Genomic DNA, 17,585 nt, shown 5'->3' with positions numbered 1-17,585 from the left:
CATGGTGGATCCCATCAGCTCTGCCTATAGAGGACACCACTTCTGAACCCCCCCCACCCCCGCCCCATCCCGTGTCATCAATTTCCCCTTCTCTGCTGGACCATTCCTACCACCCAGCAAATACACTGGGGCTTCTCCCATCTTAAAGCAGAACAAAACACAACTCTCTTTACATCGCACTCCCTTCTGGGTCCTGCCCTCATCCTACTCTGCATCACGTTAGCCCTCTAAAGGGTTTCTGTACCTGCAGTCCAGTCCTCTTCTCCCATTCCCTTATTTTAAAGACCTTTTGTAGCAAAATGGGGCTGATGAGGGCTCTCCCACGGGGTCGTTGTAAAGGTGAAAGTAAGATGGTACGTGTTGGAATGCTGGTACATAGTAAATGCTCTGCAAATTGGAGGCTTTATCACTGGGTTTCCACTGTGGCAGCCTGGGAGATGCTCTGGTTCCCTCAAGGTGACTCTGGGGCCCTACATGGGGGCCTGGGTAGGTAATCCTGTCTAATGAATAGAGAGAACGGTGTAGGGGGACCTTGGTTTAAACTCATGGTCAGTCTGGTCAACATCTTCCTTGGCCTTGACTTCCACCTACCCTTGAAGGCAGACTCATGGTTACATGGCTTCCTAGGCTAAAACATGGAGTTTCCTGACAGGACAAAGATAGAACTGGGGGCTTTTGTAGTTATAAAAAGTTCTTAATTCTGGCTTTTTCAAAGTCTCACCTTTGCAATCCCAATAGCCAAAAACACCCCCTTGTTTATTAGGGTTTGTCTTGGAAAGGTTTAATTACCTGTGCACCGTGGATCTCATTCTAAAGCATCCACACCCCCAGCTCTGCATTCGCACGAGCCAACACCAAAGCCAGGATGCACATCTCCCCATGATGCCTCTGGGGCCTTTGAAAGGGCAGCCAGGGCTGGCTACATCCCAGTATCCGAAGAAGTTGCCACTACCATCTAGAACAGGGACCGTTAGTGTGATTTTTCAGATCATCAGAGTCTTCTAGGAATACATGTGAAAACCAGGGATGCAGGTTAGCAGGGCAATAGTATGACCTTCTAAAGCAGGACCCGGTCCCACATCAGTTCTGAGCATCACGGTGGGGCCAAGCGGTAGTCACCAGAAGTCCTAATGCCAATGTAGGAAGAAGAGAAAAAATGGTAATAAAGGAAAAGGTACTCGACAGGCAGGGGGGGTAAAGCAGAAAGAAGCAAATAGAGAAGGAAAAGGAAAGGCATGAAACACACAGAATGAGCAATGGCCCCATGTTCGATGCCCCTGAGGGGTGCTCTGCCCATGGCTTATTTCCAGGGGGCCACTCTTGCTTTTAGGTACCACTCAGAGCTGAACTTGGGTTGCACTGAAGGAAGGGAGGATGGAGCTGAGCCCTTTCCCAGGGTTCCAGGCTGTGCAGGGAGAAAGAATTCTGGTATCAGAAGGAGAATCCCATTTCCTAAGCTCCTCCCCCAGCCCCAGTCTCCCGGCTCATGGAACTTTAGTTATTATCTCAAGAGGAAAAGCCACACCAGGTACAGTCCTGGAGGAGAGAGGAGGTTTCAGAGGCCTTGAGAGGAAGGGAAGGATAAAGAGGACCTGGTGAGGGTGATGTCTGGTGGAGGGGGCTGGGGGTCGGGCCAGGCACACTCAGGATGGCTGCAGGAGGCACAGACAAGCTAACATCAGGGAACTCAGCAGCAGCCACAGCAAAACCCCATACCTATGGTGGGGTAGAGCTGCCCAGATGACAGTGACCCAAAGGACGGGTAGGGATAGAGAATTGTCTTTATGTTGCTCTGATAGGGTCTATCTAGTTCTTTTGGAAGCAGCCTAGTGTCCACCGCCTGATAAATCCATGATCTGGCTCCCCTCTGGTTCGGGTCCCATGTCCTCCACTTCTCATCCTTTTCTACCCTGCTTTCTTCATTCACACTAGCCCCCTCCAACTTCTTGGCAATACAAGAAAGCTTCCACCTCGGAGCGGTCCTCCTGTTGCCTCTGCCTGGGATGTGGGTCTCTGCCCAAGTACCACCTCATCCAGTCTGCCCTTCCTGACAAGGCTGGCTCCCAGCGAGCATTCCCATCCTCATACCTGCCAGAGGTTTTCCCCTTGCACCCAACATCGAGAATTCATTTTGTCTGCTTCCCCTCAGTGGAATAGGAGTTTCACAGAAGCAGATTCCATTTTGTTTCCTTCTGAATATCGCTGAGTGCCAGGCAGGCCTCGTGAAATATTTGTTGAATGACTGTATGAACCCAAAGCTGTCACTGTTATAATCTACATAGGGAGTTCTTTACATGGAACTCTCTGGGGTTTCATGTTGGACCACCTGCACGGGGTAGGGGCAAGGGTGGGAAATTACTGGGGTTGAGAAGGCTTGGTATGAGCTGTCATGTTTTGCTGCAAAAATTCAGATCTGTTGCTCTGCCCCATGGGCTGTAGGAGTGGGGTAGCCAATCTCCAAGATGGCCCCCAGGGATCCCTGGCACCTGGCATTACTGCCCTTGTGTAACTACCTCCCATCTGGAATAAAGCTGACTCGTGTCACCAGTAAGATATGGAGCAAATGACAGTGTGTCGCCAACAGGCTTGGTCATAAAAGACACTTGGGCTTCTCTCTTTCTTTTCCTTGGATCGCCCACTCTGGGGAAGCCCAACCACCAAGCTGTGAGGACACGCAAGTCGCCCACGGAGAGAACATTGTGGGGGCGGGGGAGGGGAATGTAGGCTTCCCGCCAACAGCTGGCACACTAGGCGCCAACGATCTCGGAAGCCGGTCCTCCGCCACGGTCAAGCCTTCAGATGACACAGCCCTTGCTGCAATGTTGACCGGAAACTCACGAGAGTCCCCAACCCAGAAGCATTCAGCTCAGCTGCTCCCGAATTCCCGACCTGCTGAAACCATGCGAGATCATGCATTTGTTTGGTATTGTTTTAAAATGCGACATTTTAGGTCTGTGTGATTTGTTGCATAGCCCGAGATAATCGTCGCAGAGCACGTGACGTGGGGGCGGGCCGTCCTAAGCTTCGAGCCATGTGGGGATGACTAAGATTGTGTCTTTCGCGGGTTCACCGGGTCGCCCAACTCCCCTCTGGTCCCAATTTGATTCTGCAACTTCGCATAGCCACAAATGCCACCTGTATCCTCAATAAACTTTATTTAGACACAGAGACACAACAGAAAATACATACACAGATACAGATATTATATGTATATATATATATATATATATTTTCTCTATAGGATGAACAAACATCACATAGGGAATTTAAAAAGTAGTTGGCATGGAATGTAAGAAAAAATTGCAAAGTTCCTTGGTCACTCACACTGAAAACAGACACGTAATTCAGAGGCAGACAGGGATTAGAGCATCCCTACAACAGAATTCACAGTTGGTCTATAACAATACACAGGTGTTAGGAAGGGTAAACAGAGGAGTCGGGGATCTGGTTCCTCTTGATAGGACAGAATGCTCACAACACTAGGAAGACTCTGTTTAAACAAAAGACAGAATCGAGGATTCCACACCCCCCTCCCCATCCCGCACAGGTGCTGGGCAAGCTGTCAGCTAGGGCACAAAGCATCTCTGCAGAAAAGCCATCTTCAGGCTTCAAGGTCTGTGTAACCTCTACCTTTGGGTCCACACTGTAGAGAGTTTATACAGACACACTTAGGACACTGAAACTCTTCAACATGAGCGCTGGTTCCGAAACCCGGAGTACAGAGCATTGACATCAGTTTATAAAATGTGGCTTTCAAACGGAAAAGGGGTAAGAACCGAGAGGAGAACACACCCTTTGCAAATGGTGCCCCGTCTGCTGGTAGAGTTTCCCACCATGCTGCCTGTGGTCCCTCCCGCAGGGGCCCTGGCCTCTGGGTCCCACTCTTCGCTAGGGCTAGGGGGCAAGAGGGATGTCTCTGTCACATCTACAGACCCTCTAACATCCCACCTGTGACCTCTCAGAAGCCACGTACCTCACCAGGACTGGCTGCTGTGGTACCACCCCTTGCTTTTCCCTGTCTCCGGCCAGCCTCTGGGCTCTACATCATCTTTGCGTTTCAGAGCGGGGCTCCCTAGGCAACCTGTGTGTTTTAGTAAAAAATGGTTTCCACTGTACCCTTCGTGTGTCCTCTTCCTAACGTGACAAATCCAGAGGAGATGAAGTTATGGAGATCGGGTCCTCCACTTCGGTAAGCATCCTTCCCATAATGTCCTGCAAGAAGACGGGGCAGAGTTATCTGGAAGACTCGTAGCAGCAAAAATAAGGCAGGAGCTGGAACTCCCACTCATCCCGCCAGAGTGAGGCCATCAGTGGCAAATCAGCAGCTGAGGCAGGAGGTAGAGCCGTCAAGGAAAAAAATATATTATTTTATAAACACATATAATATATGTTACAAATATATACACTGTATATATAAAAAGTATATATATCAAGTAGATATACATATTTATATATATATGTATGTATATAAAAAGTATATATATCAAGTAGATATACATATTTATATATATATGTATGTGTATATATATATATACTGGCACAACAAAGACAAAAGTTCTGGAAAGGATACATAGAAAGCAGAAGGGAAAGGGATACACGGGGCTTGATTTTGGCATTTCTGACCAAGCGCAACAGAATATTGGTATATTTGACCCTCCCCCCCATCCTGTCCGTTGTCCCAGCTTCTTCCATGTTGCCTTACTCATTTGTTTTCTTTCTCTCCAGAGCACGGAGGCCTGGCTCCATCTGGTTGAGATGCCCCCTGTATGTGCCTGTTTAGGAGTCCCACCATATCTCAGGGAACTAGAGCCTGGTGGCTTAGGAGAGATCCACTCAGCCGACGGGGGCGGGGAGAATGGCGTCTGCAAAACAGTGGCAAAATATTCACTGCTTTCCCCTGCTGACTTTCCATAATAAGATGTTATTCTTTTTCCACCTAATGTAGCCGTCTACCCACGGGGCTGGTCTGGGGAAAGGTGAGGATGGGCGAGGACCTTGGGAGAAGAAATTCAAAGAGAAGGAGAGTAATATTCTGCTTCTGACATTCGAAATGGGACTTCACCAAAGCTCTGGAAATACAGCTGTAGTAAAGAAAAAGGAGTCCGTAAATGCCATCCTGTGGCACAGACATAGGAAAATGGAGAAAAGCGTATTTTTGTTGTGTTGCTACAAGAGCGCCCTGAAAACTACTTAGACATAAGCGTGAGAAATTATGCAGAAAGAAGGTGAAGTTAAAAAGTGGACAGAAAACGGGTTGCCCTTGTGGCACAGTCGACTGAGTGTCCGACACTTGGTTTCAGCTCAGGTCACGATCTCAAGGTTGTGAGATTGAGCCCTGCTTCAGGCTCTGTGCTGGACGTGGACACTGGCTGAGATTCTCTCTCTCCCCCTCCCCCACCCATCCACCCCCCTCCTTCTTAAAAAAAAAGTGGACAGAAAATGCTGTATTATGTATGATCACAATGCTATAAAGTCAAACCAGAGCATTAGAAATAAATAAAGACGAGTAAAAGAAAACACCATCCAACTACAAGTGAAAACACTGTCAACCACCTTCAGATAACTAGAACTCATGTCTTATTTCTTCTCTCCTTTCAGTGCTTCTGTATTTTACAAGTTTTTTTTTCCTTTAGTATGTCTTTTTTTATAATATAAATAAGTAAAATAAACAGCTAATAAAAAAATGCATAGTATATGTAAAGACAACCCAAATCACATCTTTTCTTAACAAGGCATCCTCTACATTGGTAGATCTCAAACACAGGTGCATGCTGGAACCATCTAGAAGCTTTTAAAAATGCACATGTCCAGAGAAAACTCCGGGGATTCTGATTCTGTTGATTGGGGTCTGAGCTATTTCTAAGGAGCTCTCTAGCTGATTCTAATGTGCCGACCAGGAAAGAAAACCATTGCCCTAGAGTAAATGGAGAGAAAACCTAGGTTCAGTTTATTCAGGTGGGTTCAAGGAACATCTGTTGGACCCTCGGGGGTGCTTGGACCACCCACGATCTAGTAAGTTTGGGGCTCCAGAGTGCTCCCTTTCTTCCCTCCCAGTTCCTTCCTCCTCCCACAGGAAGAGTCCTCAAACCTGAGTGTGCATCAGAAAAACCAGAAGGGCATGTTAAAACGGATTGCTGGGCCCACTCCCAGAGCTGGAACGAGGGCTCAAGACTCTGCATTTCTATCTAGTCACTGGTAATGCTGCTGCTGTCTGGTCCAGGGACCAAACTCTTGTCCTAGCACATGAGGAACTCAAGAGAATTCTGCCATCATTTCTGTCATGCCCTCCACTCTGGAAGAGATACTCATTCCTCAGGGCTCACAGCCTTCCACGAGCAGCTCTCGGACTCTAAAATACTGCGGTCACGACCCAGAATTTGACACAACAGAATTATTGGAGCTAAGCAGAATCTGCCTGGATCCCGAACCATGTCAGAGCTCCAGAAACCGCCTCTAGCACCTGGAGAAAAGCATCTTTATGGGGGATGAAAGGGTTGGGGGAAGGGGTGTGTGGAGGGGTGTGCCGCAGGGAGAGAGGGACCCTTGCCCTGTAACGTGGTCACTTCCTCCCCACCCCACTCCCAACCACGGCCAGGCAGGAGAAGGAAGTCACAGTTCAGAACTGTCATAAATTCGGACCTCATTAATTCAGAACCCGCAAGCCTTCCTGCGGAACTGGGGCTGGTTTATTTTTGTGCTCTTTTATAAATAAAATTTTTGATAAACAAATCAATACCGAGGAAGATGGAGAATAAACAGTGCCTGTGCTACTTACAAATCATTCTTATCTGTCAGCTGGAACAAGGTCCCTCGGGACTGAGCATTGCCCTGGTGCCTCGGGGCTCTGCTTTGTTTCACAAATAACACCAGTTTCCTGATCACCTACTATGCGCCAGGCAGAGACACAGAGCCTCTGAATGTACAGCCTAAGGGTTGGCTGGGTTTTGTGTGTGTGTGTGTGTGTGTGTGTGTTTTGGGGTTTTTTTTTGGACATCATAGTAGTGGACATTTTCTAACATAATGCAGTTTAACAGAGATTTTTCACATGTACTATTATCTTAAAATTTTAATCACAACTGCATATGCTTGTTGTCTATTATATTACAATGCCGCCATTTACCGATGGAGAAATGGAAGCCAGGGGAAGATGACTGAGCCAATGGTAGTTTTCAGTTCCTCTCACTTCGAACTGAGTTTCCCTCCCATCACTGGCTCCACGAACTTCCCACAAAAGCCTGTGAAAATGTCACGTTCCCCAAGTTCATGGAGCTAGTCAGCAGTAAATTCCCAAGCGCTGCCATCTTCGTACCTCACCCCATGGTCTGAATGGTCACAAGAATGTAGTTGTGACTCTTCTCTGGCAGTTGAACCCAGTAGAAATGCTACCTTGGGAGCGGTCAGCCTGGTGGTGAGTAAGTTCATAGAAGCTGGAGCCCTGGTGGGTCAAGCTTCAACACCAAGTTTCTGAGTTGAGTAAAGGTAAGATATGCCAAGGGGTCAAGACCAAGAGCAGGTGGTGGGAATAAAGAATTCTATGTCCAGATTGGCTTGGAAAATATTGAGTTCCATGACATGAAAAGGAAGCACGAACACCAAGTCTAGCTTCCTGTTAATGAGCACCCACCTCTCTAGGGAGCACATAACATTTTTCAAAGGCATCTTTGAGGACACTTGGGACAGTCGCCCGAGACGTTGAGTGGGAGAAGGCAGGGTGACAGCTTCAGCTCCCGAAGGAGCTGAAGTCCTCACCCTTGAGGATGGCTGGGCCCCGGCCTTGCAGTTCCTGATGTCCTAGGTCAGAGGTAAGTTCCACATCTGACAAGTTCCCAGGTGACACCGCTGAGGGCCACAGGTCCAAGGACCACCCTTTAAGAACCACTGTGTCAGAACTGACAGGTCCCTCTTGAGCTGGATCCAGGGCCAATGCTAGGAGGTCAAGGTCCAGGAGGATGCACGTTCTCCACCCCCACCCCCCAGAGGCAGGGTCTCACATGAGCAAGGGCAGCATAATGAGAAGAATGATCGGTCAAAGCAAAGCCCTGACCAGGTGGATGGGGTGAACAGAGGGAGTCGATGTCTCTTTTCTGCCACAGTGATGCATGCAGTCCACAGTTGGACAGATGTGTGATAACAAGGGGTATCACAGAACTCTTTAGACATAACACAAAGAACCAGCCCTTTTCCACCTGGCAGCCACCACCCTAAGTCTATGCCCTTCTGCCTCCCCAGGTCACAGTATGGGCACACATACAGCCGCGTCCAGGAATGAGGTGGGGTTCAGGCTGCAAAGGGACACCTGCCTCCAATTGCTGAACCCCAACTGTGTAAAGCAGCATCTGGGTGCATTCTGGACCCTTAATTTTGCCACTGCTCTCTCACTGTCACCAGCATCCAGAAGTCCAAAGTCATGGGGAGAACACTGAGGTTCCAGTTCAATGCCTACCTCCTCCCCCACTCCCTTCCGTAGGCAGGAAGCACTAAAAGCTAAAGAAAGGTCTGAGACTGAGTTCCTGGAGTCAGCAGAAGGCTGGTGGCTCTGGTAAGGCAGAAAGTCTGAGTGGCTACAGGGCAAGTTTCTCCGGAAAAGAGATTTGCTGCAAGAAACAGGAGGGGGAAAGGAGGTACTACCTGAATGTGATGTCAGCTGAGATGTAAAGGTGGTTTGTAACTGTGAAATTAGATCAAGAGCCAAGGGAGGGAAAGAAACTGACCAGGATGGTTGGCCTGGGTTGCAGACACAGCCAACAGAGTGTGTCCTGAAGGAAATCAGTGCACTAAATCCCAACAAGAGAGATGTGGTGGGCACTGGGTGGGAGAAGAGGACAAAGAGACAGCAACGGTGGGAAAGAAGGGACAGAGAGGATGATTCTAGGCATTTCCATTAATTTCCAACAGTATTCCCAGAAGAGACACAGAAGGGATAATTCGGAAGCAATGATTAAAAGTTAATAGATTTTTTTTTTTTTCCTGAGCAGATGGGAAGACTTCAGTCTTTAGATCCAAAGACAAAAGGCAAAATCAAGCATCACAGTATGTCTTAGAAGGCACTAAAATCTAGATATATTCTGATGAAATGCCTTCTAAAAATATACAGGAAATAAATAAATTCATCAGTTAATTAAATTTAAAAATAAAGGAAAATGCCATCATCATAAAACACTTAAAAAACGTGAGGGAGGGGAAGCAAAGCAACCTTCTGAAGCATTTAAGGCTTTGAGAATAATGCAAAGTTTGCTAACATTTTTGAGTAGAGATGTTTTGATTCCATTCCTTCAAAACTCATTGAAAATAATGCAAAGAAAGAAGAAGAGAAAAAGAGTTCCACAAGCAGAGGAAAATAAAAGACTTTTCATTTAATAGAAATAGAACAAAAGGAAAATACACATACAGAAATTAAAAAAAAATACACATAGAAATCACTTCAAAGGGGACTAAACACCTAAGTGTGAAAAGCCAAACCTTAAATCTCTCAGAAAAGAAGAGCGAGCCACCCGTTCATAACCTCAGAGTAGGAAAGGATTTTGAAATGAGGAGCAAGGCACAGACTAGAGAGGAAGCCAGCGAGTGTATTTTAACCATAAGGCGCCAAAAGCCATCACGAAACTGCAAGTCAAAGGCTCAGAAACATGTATTTACATTCACATCCAAGACCCCATAAAGAGCTTCAAATTAATGAGAAGGTAAAAGAACATGACAGAAAGCATGGGCCAAAGAGATGAACAAGCAAATCAGAGCAGAGAAGACCCGAAGGGCCGATTCACATAAAGTCGTGTTCCATCTTGCAAGTAACCAGGGAAATTCAAATTAAAGCCATAATGAGATATCATTTCATACCCAGCAGACTGGGAGGAGTGAAAATGCCTGACACTACGGACATGGGTAAGTAGGAATGAGAATCCTTGCACGCTTCTGCTAGGAGTGTAAATTGTAAATTGGTACAACCACTTTGGAAATTCGAAGACAGATACATGGTAGAAACAGCAAGTCCCCTTCGGTAGATACATTGTCACACATGCGCATAAAGAGATACACACAAGCATGTTCATAGTGAGTATTGTTTGTAATAAAGACAAATGGAGAGGGCTCCATCTTCCTACCAAGAGAACAAGTGATCAATAATGTTATACTCATATGATGTAATCCTATACTACAGTCCAAATGGAATGAAGTAAGTAGCAACATGGAGGATGGTCTGTTATAATGCTGAGTGTACTAAGCAAAGCGAGGAAAAACAGGATGCCATCATCTAGACAGTTTTATAAAACAGGCAATACAACCCTGTATATTGTTTCAGGATACAAGCAAACGGAGTGTTAATACAAGTACAAAGAAATTCAGGGAAACAATAGATACTTCAAACAGATACTTCTAGAGGTAGGGAGTGCAATGTAACTGAGGAGGAAGAGTAGATAAGGTGCTTCTGTGTTTTATTTCCTATGCTGGGTAGCTGGGGATGTCATTCACAGTTGAATGATTACTTTATTAGATGATAGATGAATGCATAGATGATGGACGGAGAGATGGAGTGATGGATGGATAGGTAGATGGACGGATGGATGGGTGGATGGATGGATGGATGAATAGGTGGATGGATGGATGGATGAATAGGTGAATGGATGGATGGATGAATAGGTGGATGGATGGGTGGATGGATGGATGAATAGGTGGATGGACGGATGGACGGATGGATGGATGGATGGATGGGTAGATGGATGGATGGGTGGGTGGGTGGGTGTATGGATGGATGGATGGATGAATAGGTAGATGGACGGATGAATGGATGCATGGATGGACAGAGAAATGGAGAGATGAATAAATGGATGCTTAGCTAGTTTTTAGTTAAGAAACTGTAACCCAAATATTTTATTCACTGCCAAATTGTCCCTCAAGAATAAAGGCAGCAAAGAGTCTCCAGTTTTAAGAACTCAAAGACTAAAATACCCTTGAGTTCTTCTTGGGGGAGGGGCAAGGGGCCCCATGACGAAATCCATCAAGCAAGAAATAAAACGACAGAACTTCAAAAATTACAGACAGACTTATTTACAATCTTCAAGCCGTACCCAAATCCCCAAATTCATCAAGTAAAGATTGGTAAATCAGGTTACACACTTGCAACATTTAGCCAATTGGCTTTCTTGGCAGAAAGACCGTTAGGTGGTAGGTACTGGACTTGCCCTGGAAAACCTGGTAGACCAACGGGGTGATGAAAGTACGTTACGGCGATGAAATAAGACCAAAAGTAGCTTCCGTGGTCAGAGGAGCAGCTCTCTCTCTTTAGAGCCTGCTTGAAATTCACAGCATGCACTCCGAACAGACAGGGAGCTGGTCTCTGAAAAGCCAAAATAGTGCTAGGGCCGCTCTGCAGACACTTGCCTGCTGAACTTTCGGTGGAAAAACGTGACAGAGACAGAAATCCAAACGCATGGTAAACCCTGGGAAAATATTTTCAATACATGTGAGAAAGGACCTTTCCCTTAGTTCACCTCCACGACACTCATTAATATCAATAATAATAAAGCCCTAGAAAAAAGCGCATAGGGAATGTATGAATAGGTCATTACATTGCCCAGAGAGGAAAAAAAAAGACAGGGTTTTTTTGGAAGGCCAGGAGATATGTGAAAAATACGATTAACCTTGAGTCACAATTAAGGAAATGCAGGTCAAAATTTAAAGAACCTTTCAAAAAAAAAAAAAGTAAAAAAAAAGAATTGATTTTGGGGTGCGTGGGTGACTTAGTCAGGTAAGCATGTTGGACTTGTGGTTTTGGCTCAGGTCATGATCTCAGGGATGTGAGATCGAACCCTGCGTTGGGCTCCACATCGGGCTCAGTGCAGAGTCTGCTTGAGATTCTCTCCCTCCCTCTCCCACTGTTCCTCCCACTCCCCTCACTCTCTCTTTCTATAAATAAATAAATCCTCTGAAAAATAAAACCTAATCAATTTGGCAAAAACTTAAGCCTTCCATGACACCCAGCGCCAGGAGGATGGGCTCTTTCGTTGTGGCTGGTAGAAAGAGCAGAAATTAGTGGTGCCTATTTGAAGGACAAGCCTTTGACCTGGCATTCTCCCTGCTAGGAATCTGCCCCACATATGTGCCTTCGAGTCCTCCCATAATATATGAGCCAGGCCAGACCGTGTGGCCTTGACTGCAGCAGTTTCTGCGAACGGGAAGCGAAGAAAACCAGGATCCATGAATTTTGTGAACCATCATGTAAGCATTACAAAGATGAGGTTGGATGTATGTGCAGATGTAGGAAGATCTCCAAGGCCAAATTAAAAAAAAGAAGAAGAGGAAGAAGCAGCAAGATGCAGGGCAACATTTCACAGTAGGATCTTTTGATACAAACAAGAATGAAAACAATATAGAGAGGACATGTAGAGACCCACTGTGAGTAGGATGGTTGCTACGAATGATATATTTTTTTCCTGCAAATTATTATGCCCATAAACTACTAAAAGGTCCTTTCCTTTGGGGAAAGGTCCGGGGGGAAGTGGAAGGGAGGTGTTGGCCTTGGAGTTTGATTACTTTCTCTACTGTCTGAACTTTCTATACATGTCTATGTGTTATTTTTTATTTTTGTACTATTTACAGAGTTTATCTGGGATTAGGGAGTGGGATCGTGGACCATACTTCGTTTTTGCCTTTGTACTTCTTTATGTGGGGGGAAAAACTCTAATAAATGTCATTTTATCGAAAGCAGTACAAAGGCCAGGAAATGAGAGGGGCCACTTCTCCTTGTGTAAATGACAAGGCATTTATCAAACACAGATTCTAATACCCACCTGGCAGGAGGGTGGTGAGGATTAGTTGAGATCCTGGGTACCGATAGTTTTGCCTAATACTCCACTCCAGGAAGCCTCAATAAATGGGAGCTGCTATTCACATCAAGACTACAGTCTTTTGGGGCGCCTGGGTGCCTCAGTGGTTTAAAGCCTCTGCCTTCGGTTCAGGTCACGATCTCAGGGTTCTAAGATGGAGCCCCGAGTCGGGCTTTCTGCTCAGAAGGGAGCCTGCTTCCCGGAACCTCTCTCTCTGCCCTTGCCTCTCTGCCTACTTGTCATCTCTCTCTGTCAAATAAATAAATAAAATCTTAAAAAAAAAAAAAGAAGACTACAGTCTTTCCTCTTTCCCATGCGGGGGAACTCTGTGGGGTCTTCTTCCTGTGCATCTGCCCGGAGCTGACCTCAGGCCAGAGAGAGCTAAGAACAGAAGGAGCTGGATAGAGCTTCGACTTTGCTCTCTTGCCTGAGGGCTCTGTCCCAGAGAAACCCCAAAGCTCCTTTCCAGTTCCCAAGAGTTCACACCCATGTCCACACAAAGGGGAGGGTGGCTGGGAGCCAGGACAGCCTGGGTTCCTCCATGTAGTTACATTTTGCTAAGTGAACGAGGCCTCTCTGGGCTCAGTCCACAGAGGTAAACAGGGGGCAGGCCAGGTCTCACTGCAGACTGCACTGACAATGAATGTTTACTAGTCAAAAACTCTCCAGAGAGCAGCTACTGGGAATGCTTTATTTTAATGTGTCAATTCCAGTCCTCACACAAGCGCACGGGGACTGTCTACTCCAGAGTCTGGGGAGTTAGCAGGGCTGTCGTCGAGTCCTGTGGCATCTGCCCTCTGGCATCTCCCCTCTGCATACTCGGCAGCGGGGAGACCTGGCCATGGTTGCCAGGCGCAGAGCCCACCTGGTGAAGGCTAGGGGTCCCCAGCTGTGAGGGCTCAGGGTCAGCAGTCCCACACTGAACCAACACTCTCCCATGATGAAGAAGGAAACACGGACCCAGAGCGGTTGAGTAGACGCATTCTCAAGGTCACACAGGTTGGTGGTTGTGGACACGGAAGCCTCGACTCTCGACTTTCAAGATGGCACTCTTATATCCCTGAACCATTGGTTATGTTGATGTGGATTGAAGAAAACTGGTACTTTGTGTTTGAAACTACAACAAACAAACAAAACTATGAAGATGTCCTCTGTAAAGGTCTCCAGCTGTGGCCAAGGGCAAGTTCTAGGTCAACTTGATCCCCTGCAAGAAAGGAGCTCTGCTGTGGTCTCCTTTATCTCACATAAGCTTTGGGGTAAGATTTCTTGTTTCAGAAAGCATTACAAGGCTCAGAAATAAAAGACTGAAAACCACACCTCTGGTGCATCCTAATTATTTACCAAGGGGACGAGGGAGAGGATTACTTGATGGTGACATTAATCTTCAGAGATTTGGAGAGGGCTAAACCCTCCTCCTTTCCCCCGCCCCCGCCCCCAGCCATTGAGACATAATCAGGGAATGTTTCAACTGAAGGACTTCTGAAGGGCACCTTCTCTAGCCTCGAAATTTGCAGACGAGGAAACTGGAGCCAGTGAGGGAAAACAGACAGCCCAAGGTCACTGGCTGCTGGCTGTGACCTCACTCTGCGTCTTCCCACAGCAGAGCCTTGCCGAATGCACCAAGCAGCCCACAGCCTCCCCTGTGCCCCAGGAAACGGTGGTGCAGAGGTTGGTTTCTATTTCAGGGGACCCCAGCGCGCCATTTATTTTCTCCTCAGATGCGCTGGCTGTAATCCTCTTGGAAAGATGCCCAGAGTCTAACCAAATCCCCATCACTGACTGCGATCCCCGTTTTGGTTCTGGTTCATTCCTGAGAGCGGGACCCTGGCCAAGAGTCCTGAGGAAAATCTGAGTGGAAGGGAGACCGGAGGTGCTCTCCACAGCAAGGGGAGACTTTCCTTGGCCCCCAAGTCTGAGGACATTAGGGCAGGGGTCCGTTAAGGAAATTTACCCCTTGGTATCGCCCTGCAGACACACAGTGGAGTAGCCCAAGGCAGGGGGTGCCTGAGACCTCTTTTCCTCTCGGTTTCTTGTCCTTTCCTCATCTGAAAAGACAAAACAAAAACCACGAGCCTTCTGCGAGTGCATCCAACTGGTGGGGATGGATGAACAAAATAATATAATGTCTACCATCTTATGTAATTTTACCGGATGCCTTTACACGGAGACATTGGCAATGAACGCCTTTTATTATGTAGTGGGAAATATTTAAGGAGAATACAATCTCCATTTTGCAGATGAATAAACAGCTCCCGCAAGGTTGAATATACAAAATCACAGAGTAGCCTGTGAGTTAGGGAAGAACCTAAATTCCCTGTCACTATACAGACTGGGGGTTCCTCTCATTTTATCACGCTTCTAGGAAAACCATGCTCTGGAAACTGCTCCAAGGGTCCTATCCTCTCCCAAAACACCAGAGGGAGACCCTTCTGACTAAGACAGCTGAATTAAAAACAAACAAACAAACAAACAAAACACAAACGTGGAGGTGGGGAAGGAAAGAATTTTAAGCGCTGTCATCTGCCGGGCTTTCACTCCTTATGGGAAGGCAATTTAATTTGTGGACTATGACTTATCTCTGAGAAGTTATCAATGAGAGAAGGTTCATATTCAAACCCAGGGCTTTTTCACACCGACCTGGGTTAGGGATCTGTTGCCAGCCATGTTGAATAACATGCAAAGTAGGAGATGACAACCAAAATAGTGAATGCTAGGCACAGAGGATTAGCAAAGCCTCTGAGTTTATGGAAATAATGTCACGGGCGACTCTGCTCAGATGTTTCCTTCTGTGGGCAAAGCAAGACTGCCCGCTCTGGGTCCCAGGGAATGACCCAGGGGAACCATGATTGTTACGGGCCCGATGGGGAGATAGGGGAGCCTCCCTGGGAGCTTGGTGTATTTGGATCAGTCTTTAGTCTCCTCTCTTGCTGGATTTTGGTGGGGGTGGAGGGTAAGGGGTGCTGGAGGACCCCTGTCAGAGGCAGGTCCAGGGTCCCCTGCCCTGCCCTCAGATACTTGGTCTTGACCTCTACAAATTGCATTCAGGGACCTCCAGGTACAGTTGCACAGGGGGAGGCAGCCGCGGGTAAGGAGAGCAGGAGGAGGGTAAGAGGATACTCAGGTCCCTCCGTGGACCGGCGCAGAAGTTCCTCCCCTCCTCACGGGTTCCTTAAACCCACCTTCTTCCTTTTAATGATGTTTTCACTAAACTGTTCTCCAATTACCCCTTTTAAGAGGGCCATCTGTTTCCTGCCAGACTCCGACGGATAGGCCATCCATCACCATCCTGGGCCTTTTTCCCTCCCTAGCCCGTTCAGGGACCATGGTCCATCCTTAAAACAGCCCCAGCCTCCAACCTCGAGCACCGTGCTCACCCAGCAAAACCACCCGTGAAGAGAGCCGACCAGCTGCCATTTTGTCACTGGGGGACTTCAGGCAAATGATTTGACCTCTCTGAACCCTCATTTCTCCATCTGTAAAATGAGACTAAATCACACTAAACCCACTAAAAGAGGGTTTTGTGATAATCGAATTATTACACACAAAGAGTTCAGAACAAGACCTAGAATATGTTAAGTGCTCTGTTTGCTATTATCAGTATTTTGTAGAATGAATGACCCCAATCCTCAGATGCAGGCATCTCAATGTTATGACAATTTCTGCTCTCCTTCTCTGCAACATTCACCCTTCTGCTTCCCGGACATCCTTCATAGGTTCCTCCTGGCTCCTGAAACCTCCCATACCTGCTTTCCACACGCTCCAACTTGCCCTTGCCTCATACTCCAAGGAGAAACTGGAACAGTAAGAGAGGATCTCTCTCGTTGACAGGAGATCACACCCATCCTCTCTGTATTCCTTGTTAGTAGCGTGAGTGAAATGATGTTGTGAACATCCGTGTCCCTCCATCTTCTCCAGGACTTAGCTCCTGAAATCATCTCTCTCTTTTCAACCACCACTTTCTCTCCCTCAACAGGCTCACTCACTCACACTTCAAGTCCTCCAGACTGTCCAAACGCTACACACAACACTCTCCCTTGACCCCATGCCTCCCACGCCAATCATGGCCCATTCCCCACCATTTTTAGGGGAAGAAATGGAATCTTGGGGCATTGAGGGATCTTGTTCCCATTCACCTATCTCATTGGGGGATGACCTAGGGCTCCAAATACAAATTTTCTATGTTCTTAAAAAAAAAGAAAGGATGCTTCTGACCACAGTAAAATACTACTACATGCCCAACAGAGTGGCTGAAGTTCAAAAGATTGGCCAAACCACACGTTGGTGGGGGGGTTCCCCAAATGTGGGAAAACTAAGACTCACACCTACCATCAGTGGGAATGGAAAATGATAAAGTACCTTGAAGAGCTTTTGCCTAGCTTCTTCTGAAGGTAAAGTCTTCCTGCCCTGTACCCCAACAGTTCTATATGTAGGCATTTACCCAACAGGAGAATCTATGTCCATTGTCACAGACGTCCAAGAATGCCTACAGCAGCTTTACTTAACAGAGTGATTAAAAAAAAATCAAGTATTCAGAATGCCCAACAAATGGAGCTTACATAATATACTGTGGAATATTCACGAAAGGAACACTATACAAGGCAGGAGCCACTGGTATGTGTAATGACACAGATGACTCTCCCAGACAGCACGAGAAATGAAAAGGCAGACGTAAGACGTCCATACAGGACAACTGCACATATATGAAGACCAAGATGAAATCTTCTCGACAAAGACTCCCAAAGAGCGGTCAAAGCCATTTGATGATGA

General features: G+C 46.8%; 1 protein-coding gene across 3 annotated transcripts in view; it reads right to left on the bottom strand.

The window, feature by feature from the left end:
- Window positions 1-17,585, bottom strand: part of SHISA6 (shisa family member 6) — a 276,674-nt gene that overhangs the window by 144,486 nt on the left and 114,603 nt on the right. The window contains exon 3 of one of the 3 annotated variants that reach the window (XM_082708422.1): window positions 4,117-4,212. The exons of the other annotated variants lie outside the window; for them this stretch is intronic. Coding sequence (XP_082564548.1) covers window positions 4,117-4,212 — 96 coding nt within the window. The remainder of the gene's footprint in view (window positions 1-4,116; window positions 4,213-17,585) is intronic. 3 annotated transcript variants of the gene reach the window in all.

Source organism: Mustela nivalis, assembly GCF_964662115.1.
Source record: "Mustela nivalis genome assembly, chromosome: 17".
Classification (NCBI taxonomy): Eukaryota; Metazoa; Chordata; class Mammalia; order Carnivora; family Mustelidae; genus Mustela; species Mustela nivalis.
This window is presented reverse-complemented; position numbering and strand designations above follow the sequence as displayed.